This window comes from Eschrichtius robustus, chromosome 4 (assembly GCF_028021215.1).
Source record: "Eschrichtius robustus isolate mEscRob2 chromosome 4, mEscRob2.pri, whole genome shotgun sequence".
Taxonomy (NCBI): Eukaryota; Metazoa; Chordata; class Mammalia; order Artiodactyla; family Eschrichtiidae; genus Eschrichtius; species Eschrichtius robustus.
This window is the reverse complement of record NC_090827.1, coordinates 125,653,479-125,672,044: the sequence shown is the minus strand read 5'-3', so window position 1 is coordinate 125,672,044 and position 18,566 is coordinate 125,653,479. Positions and strand designations below refer to the sequence as shown.

Here is an 18,566-nt window from a genome sequence, read left to right as displayed (position 1 = left end):
AGGATTTTTTGAAGAAATAATAGGTGAGTTGAAAGCTGATAAAAGAAATGAAGGCAAAAATGGGGGACACTTTCCCAAGAAGAGAGGGCAGCTCACATGAAGAGCTGGCAATAGGAGGAAGCATGGTCGTTTTGAATTGCTGAGAGAAGGCGCCATGGGTGGGGTGTAGAGGATAAAGTAAGGCAGCCTTTGAGTGGGGCTGGTGAGATGGACAGGCTTTAGATTATACGAGGTTTCATAGTCCCTCTTCAGATAATTTTTCTGGACAAGAAATGATGGGTGATTGTACCGGAGTGATGGTGAGAAGAAAAGAAGTGGACTAATGTGTAAGGCCTTGAAAAGGACTTGAAAATCAATAGGACTTGAAGGATTGGATGCGGAGTGGGGGTGTGAGAAAGTCAAAAACATCCTCAGGCTTCTTTCTGGCTCGTGCATCTGGGTGGATGATGCCGTTCACCAGGATGGAGGTCCCTGGAAGAGCAAATAGGTTTGTGGCCACAGAAGTTCCTATGCTCAGTTTAGGGTATGTTGGGTTCCAGACGCATTAAAGATATCCAAACGGAGATTCCAAAATAGGCACAGACATACAGACCTGGAGGAAAAGTCTAGAAACAAGGTAACAATTTGGGAGTCGTGGGATACAGACAGCAGTTTAAAACCCTGGTGTAGATAGAGCCATAGGGCTAACAGTATATGGTAAGAGGGCCTCAGACCGAGCCTTTAAAAGGAATTGAAACATTTAAATGTTCAATTTAAAATGTTCAAAATTTGCAACTCTCACATTGTAAATGAGAGTGAGATGATGAGAACAGAGAGAAGAGAAAAAAAGGGGAGTATTTCAAGATGGCAGAAAGGAGTAATCAGCAAACTCTGTGCCTTTGGGCAGTGCCTGTACTCTGTACTTCTCTGTTAACCAGAGAGATAACATCGGTCTGCATATCTCAGAGAATTGTCCTGATGCTCAGATCTGATAATGCTTGAGAAATGTTGAAATCTATCAGTTGTTTTATTACATAATCACTCTCAGTTCCCAGGGGGTTTTTTTGGTTTTTGAGGTTTTTTTTTTTTTTTTTAAACACTGGGCCCATTCACACTCTTATCTTTCTCTTGCAGGCTTCTTTAGAACAATAAAGAGACAAAAGATATGAATTTGAACATGACAGTGTTCTCAATTCTTTTGCAGAATTGCATGGAAAGTAATCGCATTCAGGATCTGGAGCATTTCTCCCGCTTGCTTTTCTCTCCTGCCTTTCCCCTAGGAACCTGGAAATCCCCAGAAACGACTTTGGGACCTGTGGGTATAGGCTTGAGCACCTCAATTCTATAAATAAAACTATTTGGTAATCAGTTCCCTGTGATCAAGTGTCTAGCCATGTGGTTAGAAGCTTCTGGTACTCAGGGAACACCTTACTGATACGCTCTTCCCTCACCTTCAGGGTAATTAGTGACACCTCTCAAGCTCTCCCCACTTTGACATCCGGAGTGGCCATCACTTGACATTCAGGAAGAGGGAAGGCCAGAGGATAGTGACCCCTCCCCCCAGAACATAGGCATCCAGGCACCTTGCGCAGTGATTGTTCCTCAGCCTCACTGCTGGCGAGAGGAGATATAGCTAGCATCAAACCCTCCTCCTTCCTCTAGGTCACTGCGGCAACAGTTCCAACCACAACAGACTTCTATATACAAATGATTCATTCCCAGCCTTCTGCTTTCCTTTAAAGAGTCAGCTGTCATGTGCTGCCCTGACTCAAGCGCCTTTGCTCCAGGGAAAAAAGCACTCTAAAGATTACTGAGTTCCAGGCCCCTCCTGAGCCAAGAGAGGCACGTTGCTTTTATGATGATGCAGCACAGAAGCATTCTGGCTACTTCCCATTTGCCGTCCTGCCAGCTACAGCACCACTGTTTCTGAACATAAGAACTAAGAAGGCAATTTGTGTTGCTTTGATTATGCAGGACAAAAATTAAGCCAGTTGTAGGATGCAAACTGTTGAGGAGCTAATGAGTGTTTCCATAGTGGTTCAGAGTGAGACGTGGCCATGTACACCGATGTTTCTAATTGCATATTATGCTTCTGAAGGAATCTAGAGACTTTCAGGAACTTCAGAAGGTGACCCTGAACTGTTCGCACTTTGTAAACTAACTCTTAGCCTAAAGAAGCTCTTCAAAGGGCAGTGATCTTATGTTCACTTTTTTCCTTCTTTTTTGTTCTAAAAAATTAACATTGTTTTCTAAACTGTAGTTTTTTTTTTCCTATTAGCCACATAGCATCCTAAGAAATCTATTAGTTTTAAATGAGGATTTAATACGAGGAGGAAGTTTTGGTAGTCACAGTTTTCTAATCTCATTTTCTGAGCTCCTCTGCACCAGTGTCCTTTATATTCTGGAATTGGGTCAGCTGTCATGCGTTTTTGCCAAATGTTCATACTGTTGATGCTACAGACAGATGAATCACTTATTGCCTAACTAAATTAAGCTAAAATGTGCCATTGGCACCATCCCTATTACAGAATTATTCCCTGCCACTACTTCTGTCAGTATGCTTTGATGTTCGATATATTATAGCTGTTCATTCATCAGATGATCATGGGCAAGAAATGTTTTAGGTGTGTATAGGAGCTAAGAAACCTTATGTTATTTTTTTCAATATAAATGAAATTATGTAAATAACTGAATATGGAATCTAACCTGTATGGAGATTATTTTTTGATATTATCAACCTTGACATTGTTAGCGACCATTTGTGGACAAACCATATTTTATAAGGTAGTCTCATACAGTCTCAGTAAAGTCAAGTTAGGTTTACAGAACGTTTGTTTTTTGTTTTTTGTTTTTTTACATCTTTATTGGAGTATAACTGCTTTACGATGGTGTGTTAGTTTCTGCTTTATAACAAAGTGAATCAGTTATACATGTACATATGTCCCCATATCTCTTCCCACTTGCATCTCCCTCGCTCCCACCCTCCCTATCCCACCCCTCTAGGTGATCACAAAGCACCAGGACATTTGTTTTAAATAAGGAATATCACAACCTGGATAACCTGGAGTTTTTTGGTTTTTTGTTTTTTTTCTTCAGTACCAATAAGTCTTTATTCATTGTATTTTCCCAAGGAAAAGAAGGGGAAGGGAAAAGGGTCAGCATGCGTGTTACAAAATGATAGCAAATGGGAAAGGAAGTACCTGGCACAGCAAAATCAACCAACAGATAAACACTGCCCAGATGGGGTCGCCAAAGCCCAAGGGGGCTCAGTCTCCTGCAGTTCAGTAATGAGGGGAATAACCTGGAGTTTTGAAAGTGAATATAAACTTTAAGTTTGTGGTTAAGAATCTGCTAAAAAAAGATCAGATTCATTAGAAATGCAAACTGGTTGACCTTAATCAATAAGAACTAAAACCAGACTTCAGCTTTTTCTATGATGAATAGCAGCCTCACTAAGATAGATGGAAATAACTTTTGGTGATTACCCCCAGTTTATTTCCAGTGATTTAAGAAAGTATCACAATGTTCTTTAAACAAAATTCAATTACGTTTAATTTTTAAAATATTTTATGCCTTTATTTCCTTAGTAAGAGAATACTGTTCTGAAATCAGGAAAAGGTTATCAACATCAGTTGATCAAATTCAACTTATTGAGCATCTGTTTTACTAAAGACATTGGATAAAGCTTTTTCGAGGATACAAAAAAATAACATGTTCTTTGCCCACAGGGAGCTTTTAATTTAACTAGGAAGACATTACACAGTAAACCAAGTTTAGTAACAATTTAAAACAATAATTTAACTAAAGAAGTTGTCATGGTATATAGCATATGCTTAATTGCCAAATGAATAATACAAGGTAGGCTTTCCAAAAAGGGAAAGAACACTTGAGGCAGATGAAGTAGATGGGATTTGAGCCAAGCCAACTATTAATAATTTTACTGATTATGGGCTAGGAATAGAAACAAATCATGTTTGTTGTCAGAGTTGACAGCCATACGGGGGGACTTCCACCTCCATCCACGGCATTGATTCATACCTTGTTTTTCCAATTTACAGTTTATGGAAGGCCATTTATCTAAATATGATGGCAGTTACAGCGTTAGCACCCTCTTTTGTAGGGTTAGTTGAGCTGAACAATAAAAAAAAATGCAAATAATTAAAGTTAAGTGTCTCAATGCAAGATGTCCGCTATACTCTGAAGACAGATTAAAATAACACAAAAATGCTAATAAACTCAATCATGTTGGTAAAGGTAATAAGAACTACTTTTTAAAAATATAGCCTTGACCTTCTGGGTGACTGTTGTTTTCTAACAAAGGGAGGGCAGCAGTGCTTCCCCAACGTGAACATGCTTACCTGAGGGTCCTGGTAAAATACAGATTCTGAATCTGTAGGTCTGGAGTAGGACCTGAGAATCTGTGTTTCTGCCAGGCTCCCAGAAGAGGGACCTAATGTTGATCTGTGCGCTTTGAGCAGCAAGATTGTAGAGAGGATAACACCAAGATTCTGAGAGGGATGTGTGTTAACTGGTAACACCCTGTTTAAGGAAAATAGCAGTGTCATTAGAGTAATTTTATATGGCTTTTGCCCTTTATTCTCACCCAACTCCTTATCTTTGCCTTTAGCACGAAAGCAAGAGATTATCAAAGTTACTGAGCAACTCATCGAAGCTATCAACAGTGGGGACTTTGAAGCTTACACGTGAGTAGAGGCACATTTATTTTGCTTTCATGCATACGACAAAGTATTTTCTATATGAGTGCATTCTTCAATGTACCTGACTCATGTATATTTAACGCCAGGTTTGATACACCCACAGTAGCTTCATTTCAACGTATAAATGACTCAAGTGCCTCTAGGAGAGAAATAGATGTAATTAAGATGTCAGAGAGAGAAGATGAGACTTCTGATGGGAAGATTGGGGATTTCTTTGTCAGTGCACAGAAGCCTGACCCTCTGGCGCCTCCATGTGAGAGAAGGCATTCCAGGCAGAGCAATCCATGAGAGCAAAGACACAAGAAACAGGAAAGCACATAAATAGTGCACTTTGGCTTAAGGGATGTTTTTCCTCGCAGTTCTGCAGAGGTGATGGGACCGAGAAAGAGATTAGGAGGCACCGTCTGGCAGCCTTTTCCCTTTCCAGCCAGCACAGCTCAACTTTATCTTCATCTCTTTTAGGGGTTTGCCTCTTAGATAAAATTTTATTTGAAGAAAGGGTTCTAATGTTAAATTTAAAGTTTACCATAGGTATTAAAGGAAGTCACTTTGATCAAATAAAAATAAAGCTTTCACATAGGGCGTGAAGGCTTATTGTGCAAAGAACGTGGGTCAGTAAGTTAGCTATTTGGGTGGAGAAAAAAATCAGTTCTCAACTTTCCCCTTATACCATACTAGTGAGGTCCTCTTGAATGAAAGTGTTAAATGCAGAAATGAGTTTGATCTCTGTTTGGAAAGATCTAAGTTTAAAAGCAGGGGAAGTCATTGAAATGAAAAAGTGAAATGATTAGGCTACCTAAATAGATGAATCTTAATATACTTTAATTTTTTTAAAGCCAGAATGAAACAGACCAAAAAAACAGAAAAATATTTGTAAAATGTGTCAAAAGTTAATTTAGATTGAGAAGATAAGGTTGAAAAGTGGAAAAATAGGTAAAGGAGCTGAGCTATTAGCAAAAGAGGAAATATGAATGACAAGTAAACTAATGAAAGCATGTTGATGTGCACTAATTGTGTGCAAATCTGAATACAGGAGGGTTTTCTGCCGATCAAATCAGCAGGGATAAAAACTCCGCTGATCACCGAAGGGGCACAGATACTGCAGGACAATAGTGACTTTTCCCACCACCTGATGGAATATAAATGGGGACAGACTTTCAGAGTAGTGGTGACAGCAGGGGTTTGGGTCGCAGTTATATACCAGGAAGTGTTTCCAAAGGTTCAAATCACTACTTTAACCCTATGTTCCTAGTTATAAAAATTTGACATGGGCGTGGATTTTGAATTTAAACCAGGGACAAAAAGTGTGAACAAAGATATTTATGGAACCAATATTCAAAATAGTGAAAAATTATAAACAGCTTATATGCCCAACACTATGGTAACATTAATTAATCTGTGGTGTGTTTGGTACCGTGGATACTTATACAGAATTTCTAGCGATCTGGCAAAATGCTTATGAGTATTCACTGAAGATAAAGCAGGATATAAATGTGTGTGTACGTAATTATTCCAACTACATAAGAGAAAATATAAAAATAGAATGAAATATGACAAATTGGTTTTTAAAAGGAAAAAAGATATTGCCTCTGGGAGATGAAACTGTGTGTTTTGTTTTTTATTTCCTGCTTCTTTCCAAGTTTTATATAATAAGAAGATATTTTTTTATCATCAGTTACAAATAGATAGCCAAATATAAAATATGGAAGAGAGTAACTGAATATAAGAACTAAATTAAATCCAGGACTGCTTCTTACAAAATTAAATTAATGTGTGTGCAAATACATAAACACAAGTATATACATATATATGTATTTGTGTTTATCAATTCTTTAACAGGACCTAATAAAAGTATACTTAGAACGAAAGAAATAGTAAGAAATGGAGTTTAAAAGAACACTGTTTGTTGTCAGAGAATTAAACAGTTGAACAGTTGTTAAAGAGCTGTTTAGAATTCTGTGCCGTAAGACCTGTTCTCTTTTATTCTTTTTGCTGATATAACTTTGTTAGACCCATATGATTCTTCAAATATAATATACTTAGGAAAAAAATCTTTTGGAATAACATTCCCCTGCGGATTGGTAGAGTGTGTTTTGTTGGTGGTGTTAGCCAGGAAAAAGTGGCAAAATATAGCGTTTCCTATATTCTCAGACACTTTAAAATAGGGTATTTTAAATAATGCAATTCCTTGGAATCACATCAGTTCACGAATTCCTTTGCCTGTAATCTGGCTTGATTTTGTACACTCAGACCCAGGGGTAATCCAAGAGGACCTTCCATTTGGGAGCTTTTTGCATGGTACAATGTATTGGTACAGCCCTGTCAGCTGGTCCTTAGAACACCTGTTCAGAGCATACACACCCACAGGTCAAGTGGCAGCTTTGTGAATCCTTTATTAATCCAAAGCCTGTGATAGGAGAGAGATACATACATACATTACTGACATAGAAGAAACATATGAGAGAGAGAAAGAACACATGAACAGGTTTTCAAGTATATTGACTCAATGGCTGGGTAAAAAGATCCACCATAGTACAGTGATTCTCAGATGATTTTGGTGCTGATATAAAGTAGTAAAAAATTTGGATTCACTAATGTTGACAACCAAAAGTCATATTTATGGAGAAAGTAATAGCCCCTGGCAGAATAAAGTCCTGTTACCGTGGGAACACTGTTTTTCCCATTTTACTACTTAGAAAGAGATTATGTATATTTAACTTTGAGCTTTAATACCTGCCCACCAGGAAGTCTGAGGCAAAGTTTAAAATCCCCACCCACTCCCACCCCCCCGCAACTAAGGCTTTCTTTACCACAACGAATAACCACTGTGATTTTTTTACTTTAAAAGTATTCTTAAGAAATAATCAGTTCCAAAATTCTGTGAACCATACGTTCAAGAACCATAACGAGTGAGCCTTTTGAAACTTGCATTTCTGTTGAACAGTTAAAACATTTTGCCTCCCAAATGGGCAATTTCCATACGAAATTAGATGTAACCCCACCAAATTAAGAAATGATCCAAAATCTTTCAGTATGTATTCCTTTTATCTAACTTTGTGAACTACTAATTCTTCAAATCCAGATTTTACGGCACCTTCTGTGAGAAGCCTAAGCTGATCACCACAGGCCCAAGGAAATATTTTCTCCTCTGTTTCCATGGGACTTATATACATACCCAGTCTCAGTGCTCACCATATCAAGCAACTACCCATCATTCCCCAACCATACTCTGCCATTGTACTTGCTGCCCTCCTCTGCCTACCCCCTTCCACACACCTGGAAAACTCCTACTCATTCCGGAAAGCCCAGCTCAACTTTTCTTTCTCTCTTAACTTTCCTTTCTCACATACAAGTCATCTGGTTTTTGAGCACTTTGTATTTATTTCCATTCCAGTATTAATTGTTGTGTAATGAAATGTTTGTTTCAAAGAATATCTGCTGCATAGGTGTTTAACAATTCTTTGTTGAATAAATTTTTCCAAGAAAGCCCATTGGCTTTCTCTGAATATTTAAAATAGTATATCTTTTTCTTGAATTACATTTCTAGGATTAAAAAGAAAACTAATGTGCATTTGAATCTCATTAATTTTAAGTTAATTAAGCTTGTTAATTAAAGTTTACTTAAGTCTGTCAGACATTGCCAGAAAGTGTAGGATGTGACACCTGCCTTCTAATCAATCATATATACATGTTTGATATGAATGTAGATGGTGTCAAAAATTATTCCGAGGAGCTTCCCTGGTGGCGCAGTGGTTGAGAATCTGCCTGCCAATGCAGGGGACACGGGTTCGAGCCCTGGTCTGGGAAGATCCCACATGCCGCGGAGCAACTGGGCCCGTGAGCCACAACTACTGAGCCTGCGCGTCTGGAGCCTGTGCTCCGCAACAAGAGAGGCCGCGATAGTGAGAGGCCCGCGCACCGCGATGAAGAGTGGCCCCCGCTCGCCGCAACTAGAGAAAGCCCTCGCACAGAAACGAAGACCCAACGCAGCCAAAAAATAAATAATTAATTAATTTAAAACTTAAAAAAAAAAATTATTCCGAAAGTATTTAATTTGAGAACCAAAGTTGATTTTGTAGGACTTGGAGGGTAGCTTGGACTTGGAGAGCATTTAAAAAATAATAAACTTATAACAACTAAAAAACTAGGGAATTAGAAAAACTGGGGAAAGCCTAGAGAATTCACCTTGGAAATGGAAAAGCAGAAATTTTAAAAAAGGAAACTTCCTAAAGCACGCTTGATAGATTATCATCTGCTGGAACTGGTTGTATTATCTTGTCCCTATCTGAGGTCTCTGCAATATTCTTTCTTAGGGTCTGCTCCTCAACCCACCTTGCCAAGCCCTGTGATAGAAATTTTATATTTGTAGTGTTTTTTTAAAAAAACTCCTTCATTGGCTGATTTATAAATAAGAATAGATATGTGTGAAACAACGAAATACATTAACTCACTCATTTATTATTTTTTTTCCTACAGGAAAATCTGTGACCCAGGCCTTACTGCTTTTGAACCTGAAGCTTTGGGTAATTTAGTGGAAGGGATGGACTTTCATCGATTCTACTTTGAGAATGGTACATTTATTCTAAATTTAATATCATGCCTTTTCCAAATTCTCTTTGAATTTCTCCCAAATTTACAAGATTCTTTGGCTCTTTGCTGCAATGAGAGTTTTTACCTTAGTCCAGCATTTTGCATCCTATTTTTATATTTTTGTATTTGAAATTGAAAAACATGGCAGCTTTAAAAGTTTTGGTATGTTTTGAAAAGTATCTAAGTAAGTAAGTTTGTATAAAAAAGTGATGTTGATTGAATATACCCCATAGAAGTCCCAGTGAATGTATAGTATAAGCTGTGAAATGAGTTACCAAAAATTGTTGAATTGTTTCAGGTTTTCATAAAACATTGTTTATATATGAAAAGATAAGAGAAACCACAGCATGCCAGAATATTTGACATAGAGGAGGGCTTTCGAGCATAATTAGTGCTCCTTTTCAAGGTAAAATATAAATGAAGATGAGTAATCAGATAAATATTTCAGTTCCAATTACAAGAATTTTAATGGTCTCGGAGGAAAGAGAAAGTGACAAAAGAAACTCCTGCAGAATTCCTTCAGGTCACCAAGTCAAGTGTAAACCACAAGTTCCTTTTATGCTCCTTTTCCTTACACCTAACGACATTAGGTATCATGTTGTGTTTGCATGATGCAGGGAGGGAATTCACCTTTTGCAGTGAGATTTTGATGAATTAAAGAGGAATTGTAGTAATGATTAGGATACTCAAGCTCATGTCCAGTAATTATAAGCACTGACGATGTCTGCCTTGGCATGGATTTTTTACATTTAATGAATTGCTTTGTCTTATATGCACTAGACATTTGCAAGCAAAGATAATTATGTGGTAAATTGGCCTTAACAAAGCTTCAGTAAATGTTCTCCTGTTCTCTGTTCCATCCCGCACTGTGATTGATTGACAGCATCTCATAATGTTTTTCTTCAATTGACTCTCGATTGACACCATCTCACCTGTAGTAAAAGAATAATTAACCCATTAATATTTTAACTTACCTCAACATAACACTGTACATCATTACTTTCCATAAGTACATATTCTTCATAATGGGATATTCTTTTTTACGTGACTGTAGCACTAAGTAATTTATTCAGAGCTTTTCTGAAAATGGAGGACGTGTTTGTTTGGATAACAGGTAAAAACCGTTCTACCTGTTTTAGTGATCTAAGAGAGTAGTATCATCAATCAATTATCTGCACTAAATCTTCATATCTCTTAGTCATTGAATAACTAGAATAAATAGCTATTGTCAGAACAACAAAGGCTGGAGCCTAGTGAGGGCTGCTCAACCAAAGGAAAGAGCTAGAGAATCAGAATCAGGCTATATGGCCAACACCAAATTTTGGATTTTTACTGGATGACCACAGCTGGACTAACTAACAAACATAGAATGGACGCTGCTAAATAAAGGAGCCACAGGATGAGATGATGGGGAAACAGATTCACACTGTGGCCAGCCTGTTTAGGAGACAGCAGTCTCCATGCTTGATACCTGACGTGTTCCCCTTGTTCCACGTACTTCACCAACTAACAAAAAAACGAACAAGCCCGCAGGATACCCTGTCAACTGCCCCAGTGGTTCCTTCACTGGAAAGACAGGAACTGCGCCGTGTACCTGGGCCCGTCCTTCTCCATCTCTATTCATATTATGGCTTGTTCCTAACCACTTCCCATTACGGCTTGTTCCTAACCACTTCCCAATATAAATAAATATGTCTCTCCAGCTTTCTCACTCAAAGTTTTCGGAGTGGCATACGATTTAACTACAAAGGGAGTCAAAGAAAATAATGACTGTATTTACTTCTGCTCTCTTTTTCTTTATACTTTGCATAGTACCAGGCACTCAATTAATGGGGAGAATTAATAGTTGAATGAATGAATGGCATTCTATTTATTGGTCCCAACTGAAGTTATTATTGGTTTTGGTTTACTTTACGTAGAAACTAAATTCTCTTTTCCATGTTGTTCTCTTTCAGCTTTGTCCAAAAACAATAAACCAATCCACACTATTATCCTGAACCCCCACGTACATCTGGTAGGCGATGACGCTGCCTGCATAGCATACATTAGGCTCACGCAGTACATGGATGGCAGCGGAATGCCAAAAACAACGCAGTCAGAAGAGACACGCGTGTGGCACCGCCGGGATGGAAAGTGGCAGAATGTTCATTTTCATCGCTCGGGGTCGCGAACAGTACCCATCAAGTAAATATTTCCAGGCTGTCAGCTTCTTTGTTAATATACCCCTGGTCAGCGTCTTTTACTTATTCCATTGTTAATAGCATGGCATCTGTTATTTAATGCTAGTGGTCAGTTACACTGGTGGGAATTAATGTTTCATGAGAAGCAGTCTATAATTCTCCGGAAAGATCAATCAGACTAGCCGTTTGTGGGTTGAAACTTGCCCTAGAAAGTATACAATAGTTTTAGATAGATAGGAACTAGAGGATACCCTATTAAGCTGATTTCTCTTATGGTTAAATCAGGGAGAATTCATGTAATAAGGTAAACTATTTATGACTTCATTGTCACAATTGGCAGAGGAAGGGGAAAAATTAGGGGGAAAAGTTTCTAAAACGACCAATACAGTTGACCCTCCTTATCCATGGTTTCCTTACACACAGATTCAGCCAGCCTCAGATCAAAAATTTTCAGGGGTGGAGAAATTCCAGTAAGTTTCAAAAAGCACAACTTAAATTTGTCTTGCAGGGAACTATTTACATAGCATTTACATTGTATTAGGTATTATAAGTAAACTAGAGATTATTTAAAGTATATGGGAGGATGTGTGTAGGTTATATGAAATACTGTGCCATTTTATATAAGGAACGTGAGCATCTGCAAATTTTGATATCCTCGGGGGTTCTGAAACCAATCCCCCCACAGATACTTGTGGGGAGAATAATATCAGGAGCTTCATTTCATAGATTTTTTTCTACTGGTGCTCAATTACAGATATTAGGAGAAATTTATGAAATATAGCATTTAAAATGCAAGTATTAGGTATTTCAGCATCTTTCTCCCTACACCACTCTACCTCAGATGTCATGTTTGCTCTTCCAATCAATAATTAGACATATTTATTGCACATCACATAGGTGCTTAACTTGTGCCAGATAAAATGAAAGGTGAAAGATGTTGCCCTTAAGGAACTTCTTATATTCTAGTTTAGAAAGCAACTTATCACCAATACCAAAGAAAAACCTAAAAGTTTATAATCAACTTCAGCGCAGAAAGGGATGAATGACCAATGTAGCATGTGGGTCTTGTAAGTAACATCCTGCTCCACATGATACTTTGTGATTGGAGCTAATGACCGAAAAGCTGCACGGCTGTTTTCCCTCCCTTTGAGGATATTTCCTCACGTTATTTCCGTGAAAACCATATTTGCATGAGCCCTTGAGTGAGTCTAATGTTTGGCACCACTGTGTAGCATAACCCACATTTTCAAGGTACTGAAGTGCTGAGGAGACCCTATCTATCTTCAGCATATGGATTGTGGCAGGTTTGGAATATCCTGGAGTTCTCACCTCAAAAGTCAATTCTATCTGGGTCAATTCAGACAACTCTCAATTACCCGGAACCAATTTATATCAGGCTCTAGGATCTTTTGGTGTCTTACTGTTTTTCAAGAGGTTCCTGTTCTGCGCTTGGCTAAGGTTAATACGTAGATTAATTTGCCCTGCCTGACTGAGTATAATGGTATTTGACCGCGAGGAGGAAGTCAAGCTGAAATTTAAAACTGACAAAGTGAGTAATTCCAGAGGATAATTGAAAGTTGACTGTAATTCAGTTCATGCCTGCATTGTTATTTCCTAAGATTTGCTTCTTACCTTGGATTAGAAGAATTCAGATATGTGTGGTACTGTTGTGAGTTTTTTCCCCATTCAAAGCACTGAACCTTGTCAGACCTTGGAAGAAGCAGTGCTCCCAGCTGTTGGTTTAAAGAAAGAAGACCCCCAATTAAATAAGAATAATCCTGTTTTCCCTACTTTTGAGGCTGTAAAATTGACTTCTAGGTTTGATTTCCAGCGGAGTCTAAGAATAATGACAGAAGCTAAAGGATGAATTTAAACTTTTGGTCTCTTTCAACCAAATAATGCTATTCATTTATTAATTTGTCTGGTAAACATGAATGCTTGAACTGTATGTTTAGATTTAATCATGTGATTGCAGCCTGAGTCCCTGTCTATTTTTAGCTTAGCTCTGTGTGGACAGATTGACAGATTAAAGTAGAAGATCCATATTAAAAGAGAAAAATGCACAATGTTAAGCAATTAATGACTGCAAGCAAAGATCTCTTATACATAGTATTTTCGATCTATTACTTAACTGCTGAGTTATAAAATCATAGCCTAGCCTAATCTTTGGCAAAGCAATTTGATGATACTTCGTAAAGCAGTTTAATTTATGTCTCCCCTCTCTCCTTTCAGCTAAGTATCAACAGTGCCACTTCTGCATTCTCTGTTCTCACCTGGATGGTAACCCTGGGCCGTCCTCTCCTCCTCTTCATGCATGTTTCTGAGTGCATGAAGTTGTGAAGGTCCTACGTGTAATGCATATGTGATGCATCATCTTGTCATATATTCCTTCCTATACATTGTTTACACTTCAACTATGGAGACGTTCCATGCAAGCTTCAATCACTGTTGGCAAACAATAGGGGGAGGTCAGACAAAAAAAAATTCCACAATACTCCAAGTACAAACCTATTCATCCAGTTTCTCTGCTTATGCCAAGACTTCACAGACTGCAAAATTATCGTTCTTTGAATGACGACAGTTTGTAACAGAAATGTAAGTTTTTAAAAACTCTTTGCTGTTCATCTGTTTTCGCTTTTTTGTTTAACAAAAAAAGGCAAAAAAAAAAAATGACCTTCAGTTTCCTGGTGTGATCCTGGTTGAAATGGATGATTCTTCACTGAAAGCTGTGTTGCTGTTTAACAATTAAATGGGTTGATATGTGGGCAGAATCACTTATGAATGTGGAAGCGAGAATCGGTGGGTTTGCTACTACCTAAAGTCATGTCTTTTTTGGTCAAACTGTGTAAACTGGAAAAACTCACGTCATTGACGAGTTTGATCACTTTAGGGTATACTTGCACTGTTCTGGTGAAATTTGCTGAATTGAATTTTTTGTTCATTTCTCAAACCTGTGCTCTTTCTTTTGTCTTCATTTTCTCCTATTTCTTTATTACTTTTGTTTGCTTCCTTTATATTTTTCTGTTTTTCATTCTTTACTTTTTTCTCTTTTTGTCTAGTAGTGTGAGAAAAGTGAAATTTGCATAATGAAGGTAAAATAAAAACTGAGGCCTTTTGGAGGTGGCTAAACCAGTGCTTTGATCATCTTCTGGGCCCATAAAAATGATGTCAAGAAGATGTCAAAAGTTTGTAATTCTGCTCGAGTTGGGACGTAGGGATCCTATGTTGGAGGTATTAGAATTGTTTAAACTTATAATAAAAGCAAGTAGGTTCCTACTGTACCTGCGCCACGTCTTACTGATTGGTGCAGTTGCCAGGAGAGTACCAAGCTGGTCGTGGGTCAGGATTCTGTGCAAAGGCACTTCCTTCTGCCTTGCAGGATGCACACCTCCTGTGTCATCACTGGCTAGTTTTCTGAAGTTAGAGAGGACTGCAGGTGTTTTCCATTCTCCTAAGAAGTGTTTGTTTGTTTTGAACTCTGTCTCTGTGACTTGTGCTTTTGTAGCTTCTCTCATATGTCAGAATAACATTATCTTCCTTCCAGGAGTTAGCATTTTCCTATTTAAAAAAGAAGGGGGCGGGAGGGATTGTCCCTGTTTTCTTTGTGCTTCTCATTTCTCCTTTGTTTGTTTATTCAGTTCCTGTGGGGCTTTTTCTCCTCCCTGAAATGCTTTATAGTGCATGGTATCTTCATCAACGTTATTTTAACAATAGTAATTCACAATCCTCAGAAGCCTATTTTTAAAGCAGAAGCAAAAAAAAATAAACAAAAAAATCAACCCTCCCTCTTTTCTCTCATTTCACCTTTCCTGTGTTGATTACTAATCACCTTAGATATTGTTGCTAGTGGATGTATGGTAGATGGATTGAAGCTTTTCTGATAATTATTACACGATTTAAAACAATATATATTTAAAATAAAATAAATATATACAGTAAATGTATTGAGCCATGTTAACCTGCCAATGAGATCTGTGAAAAAGTAATGGCCTCATTTTTCCCTTTTTAATTTCTTTTACCTTTTTGTGCAGCAGCTATACGTGGCATACATGTATTTTTTTTTAAAAATAGGTATAGGGTGGTTTTTTTTTTTTTTTTTTTTTTTTACACTTCTAGCATGTGGTGTTGAAGTATTACTGTAGATCAAGTTTGTCTTCCGCACTAAGACGTGAGGAAATTGTGATTTGTTCTCTCCACCACAACCTAATTACACATTTATTAATTATCTTCTCTCATTTTGAAACACTGCAGTTTACCATGGGACACTGTATATATTTCTTGCCATAATGGTAAATGACTGATTGATATATTTAAGAGTTAATAAATTTGTGATTTCTGCTGACAATGTGTCCATTTTTATTTCTTAAGAGGTACTGTATTTATTTATGCATGTGTGACGCTGGCTAGTGCCAATGGCAACACATCCTATACGGTCTCATTAGTCCATAATTTACCTTTGACATAAAGATGAAACTACTGAACTGAGCTTCCGTGTAAGAACGTACTCGGTGACGATAATGACACATTAACTTACTGTGTGCACAAAATCTGTCTCTCCTCGGGAAATTCTTCTGCGAACAAAGCAGTTAAAACAAGAGTCCTAAAAATTTCTCAATGTGCCTTCCGCTCCATCCTTCTCATGGCTGCTAGCTAGATACCATTTTTAACCCAAATCTGACCATAGAATACTTCTGTGTTATCATCTCCAATATACAGGCAGGCACCTCATCCCCCGCTACTACTCAACTTGAACTTGAGTGTACAGAAGTACTCAACTTCTTTTAGTTTATTAAAAGCACCACACGTTTATGTTTCTAGAATATTCTTCCCCTACTTCTTCAACCTAATTCTTACTCATTCCTTGAAATTCAATTTAGACTATCATCCCCTCCAGCAAACCTCCCTAGACCATGCTCTAAGCTCACTCACTCTCTCTCTCTCTCTCTCTCTCTCTCTCAGTACTGGCATAATACTTTGTGTTCACCTCTTCCGCCAACCACATCGTTTCGGAAATACATCTTTGTGTGTTCTCTACTGGAGTAATGCCTCTCTAGGCAAGAACTGTGTGTTTGCATCCGTGGATCCATATAAGGGCCAGGAAGGGAGACGTTGTTAGTAGTTGTTGAACTGTGGCCAAACCATAAATGGGAAACTCACAGTGCAATCGGAGTCCTGGGTTTATTGTGCGGTTCTGTCGTTGTTGTCTTTGACACTCTTGAGCAATTTGCCTCTTCCCTCTGAACCTTCGTTTTCGTGTTTATAAAATGAGAAGAAAAAAGCCAATTAATAAGGATATTGTGAAGGTTAGAGATGATAGGTACAGAGTACCTAGAATAATATTTGGTGGAAAATATTAAATGGTAGCAGCTCTAACTGTTCTAATCACTGATAGTAATACTCCCAATGTTCTAGTTATTCCTTACTCAGAAACGTGTAGAACTCTTGTTTTGATATGAGCTGCCCTGTTTAGGTAGATTTACCAATATTGCTAAGGATATACTCACATTCAAATGTCTCAGCAGCAAAATGAGCAATAGCGAGGTAGTAATGTAGCCGAAAGTAGGGAAAATGAAATGGAGTAAATCAGTATATTCTAGGGAAATTCAAGGAATCTTAGCCTAAAGTAACTGAAATTTTGAATCTCTGTGTAAATAAAAACTATATATAACGTAAGGGTGAACACAGAAAGCACAACCTTTGAGTGATTTCATTAAATAAAATTCTACTGACTTCTACAAATGTTTCAGTTTCCATGGTCTCCTTTGTCAGATGAAAGTGAGAATATATATTTATTTAAAAAAGAAAAGATAATGAGTATGAGCATACTAAGCCACGTGTCCGTGATGGGAACAATAGGCAGTCATAACCCACCTTGGCCTGAGAGAGCAGCGCGAAGCACTTACGGTACTGCTGCTTTCCTGTCAAATAAAACAGTTCTCCAAAGTAAGCTGACGTGCTCTCCTGCGGACCCGGCTTCTGACTTCACAGCAAGAAATAAAGCCACCTCTGCATCTCTGTCTGCGCACCTGGCCTTCTCTCCCGTTGCTGTGGATAAATAGTCTGTGCACCTGGCAGAGGCCGACACCCTTCCCCCCTCACACCTGCTGGCAGGCATTGCAAGTCTCCCCGCCTCACCCCGTCATCATAAATCATTTCCTCTACACTAGACATCCCCACCAACGCCCCATTTCTTTCCTTCGTGTCCAGACTCCTTGAGAGGCCTGCATGCGCTTGCTGTCTGCCACGTCTCTCCCCCTGTCCCCTTAAGCCCACCCTCACGAATCCACAAAGCAGTTTTTCCCCAAAGTCACCGATGACCACCGTGTCGTTCATTCCAGGGACCAATTTTCAGTCTTCATTTTACCTGCTCTCTTCAGCAGCATTTGACACAGCTTCCTGTCTCAATCTTGAAACATTTTTCTCTTGTCCTTCAGACAATACACTTGCCCAACTTTCTTCCTACCGTTCTAGATGCTTCTTCCCAATCTCTAACTGGTCCCTTTTCAACAACCTGGCTTTTAAATTTTGGAACGCTTCTTTTTTTTCTATCTTCACTCACTCCCAGGATAATTGCACCCAGTCTCAATGACTTTAAATTATGTTAATGACTCTCAAATACGTCATTATCTCCAGCCTGGATCACTCTCTTAAACTCCAAACATGTAGATCCAACTGCCTACCTAAAATCTACATTGTAGACCCACTAGGCATCCCAAAATGTCCAAAGCCGAGCTTTTAATCGCCTGTGCCAAAACCTGCTCCCCTTACAGCTGTTTCCATATCTCAAGAATTGGCAATTTAATTCTTCCTCTGATCAGGCCAGAAATCTTGGTGTCTCTCTTAATTCCTCTATTTAAAATCCCGTCATTTTTACCTCCAAATTATAACCAGAATCTGACCACTTCTGACAATGGCTTCTGCTACCTCCCTTGGGCCAAATTACCATGTGTTCTCTATGCTATTGGAATAGCCCCCTAATTGGATTCTCAGCTACTCTTGTCTGTCTTCTGTTTACTCTTGATGTAGCAGCTAGAATGAGCTGCTGTTAAAAGAGAAGTCAAAGCATGTCACTCCTCTGCACAAAACCCTCCAGTAGTTC

The 18,566-nt window shown here is 38.4% G+C and overlaps 1 protein-coding gene across 6 annotated transcripts in view; it reads left to right on the top strand.

Annotated features, from left to right (window-relative positions):
• The window catches only part of CAMK2D (calcium/calmodulin dependent protein kinase II delta), a 284,407-nt gene extending 267,263 nt beyond the window's left edge, over positions 1-17,144 (top strand). For 2 of the 6 annotated variants that reach the window (XM_068543347.1, XM_068543348.1), the window contains 4 exons: positions 4,607-4,682; positions 9,174-9,268; positions 11,243-11,471; positions 13,700-15,810. In XM_068543347.1, the coding sequence (XP_068399448.1) occupies positions 4,607-4,682; positions 9,174-9,268; positions 11,243-11,471; positions 13,700-13,703 (404 nt within the window). In that variant the 3' untranslated portion in view covers positions 13,704-15,810. Of the gene's footprint in view, positions 1-4,606; positions 4,683-9,173; positions 9,269-11,242; positions 11,516-11,890; positions 11,938-13,699 lie in introns of all 6 variants that reach the window. The other 4 variants (XM_068543346.1, XM_068543344.1, XM_068543349.1 and 1 more) reach the window with 3 other exon arrangements.
• Positions 17,145-18,566: the final 1,422 nt, after the last annotated feature.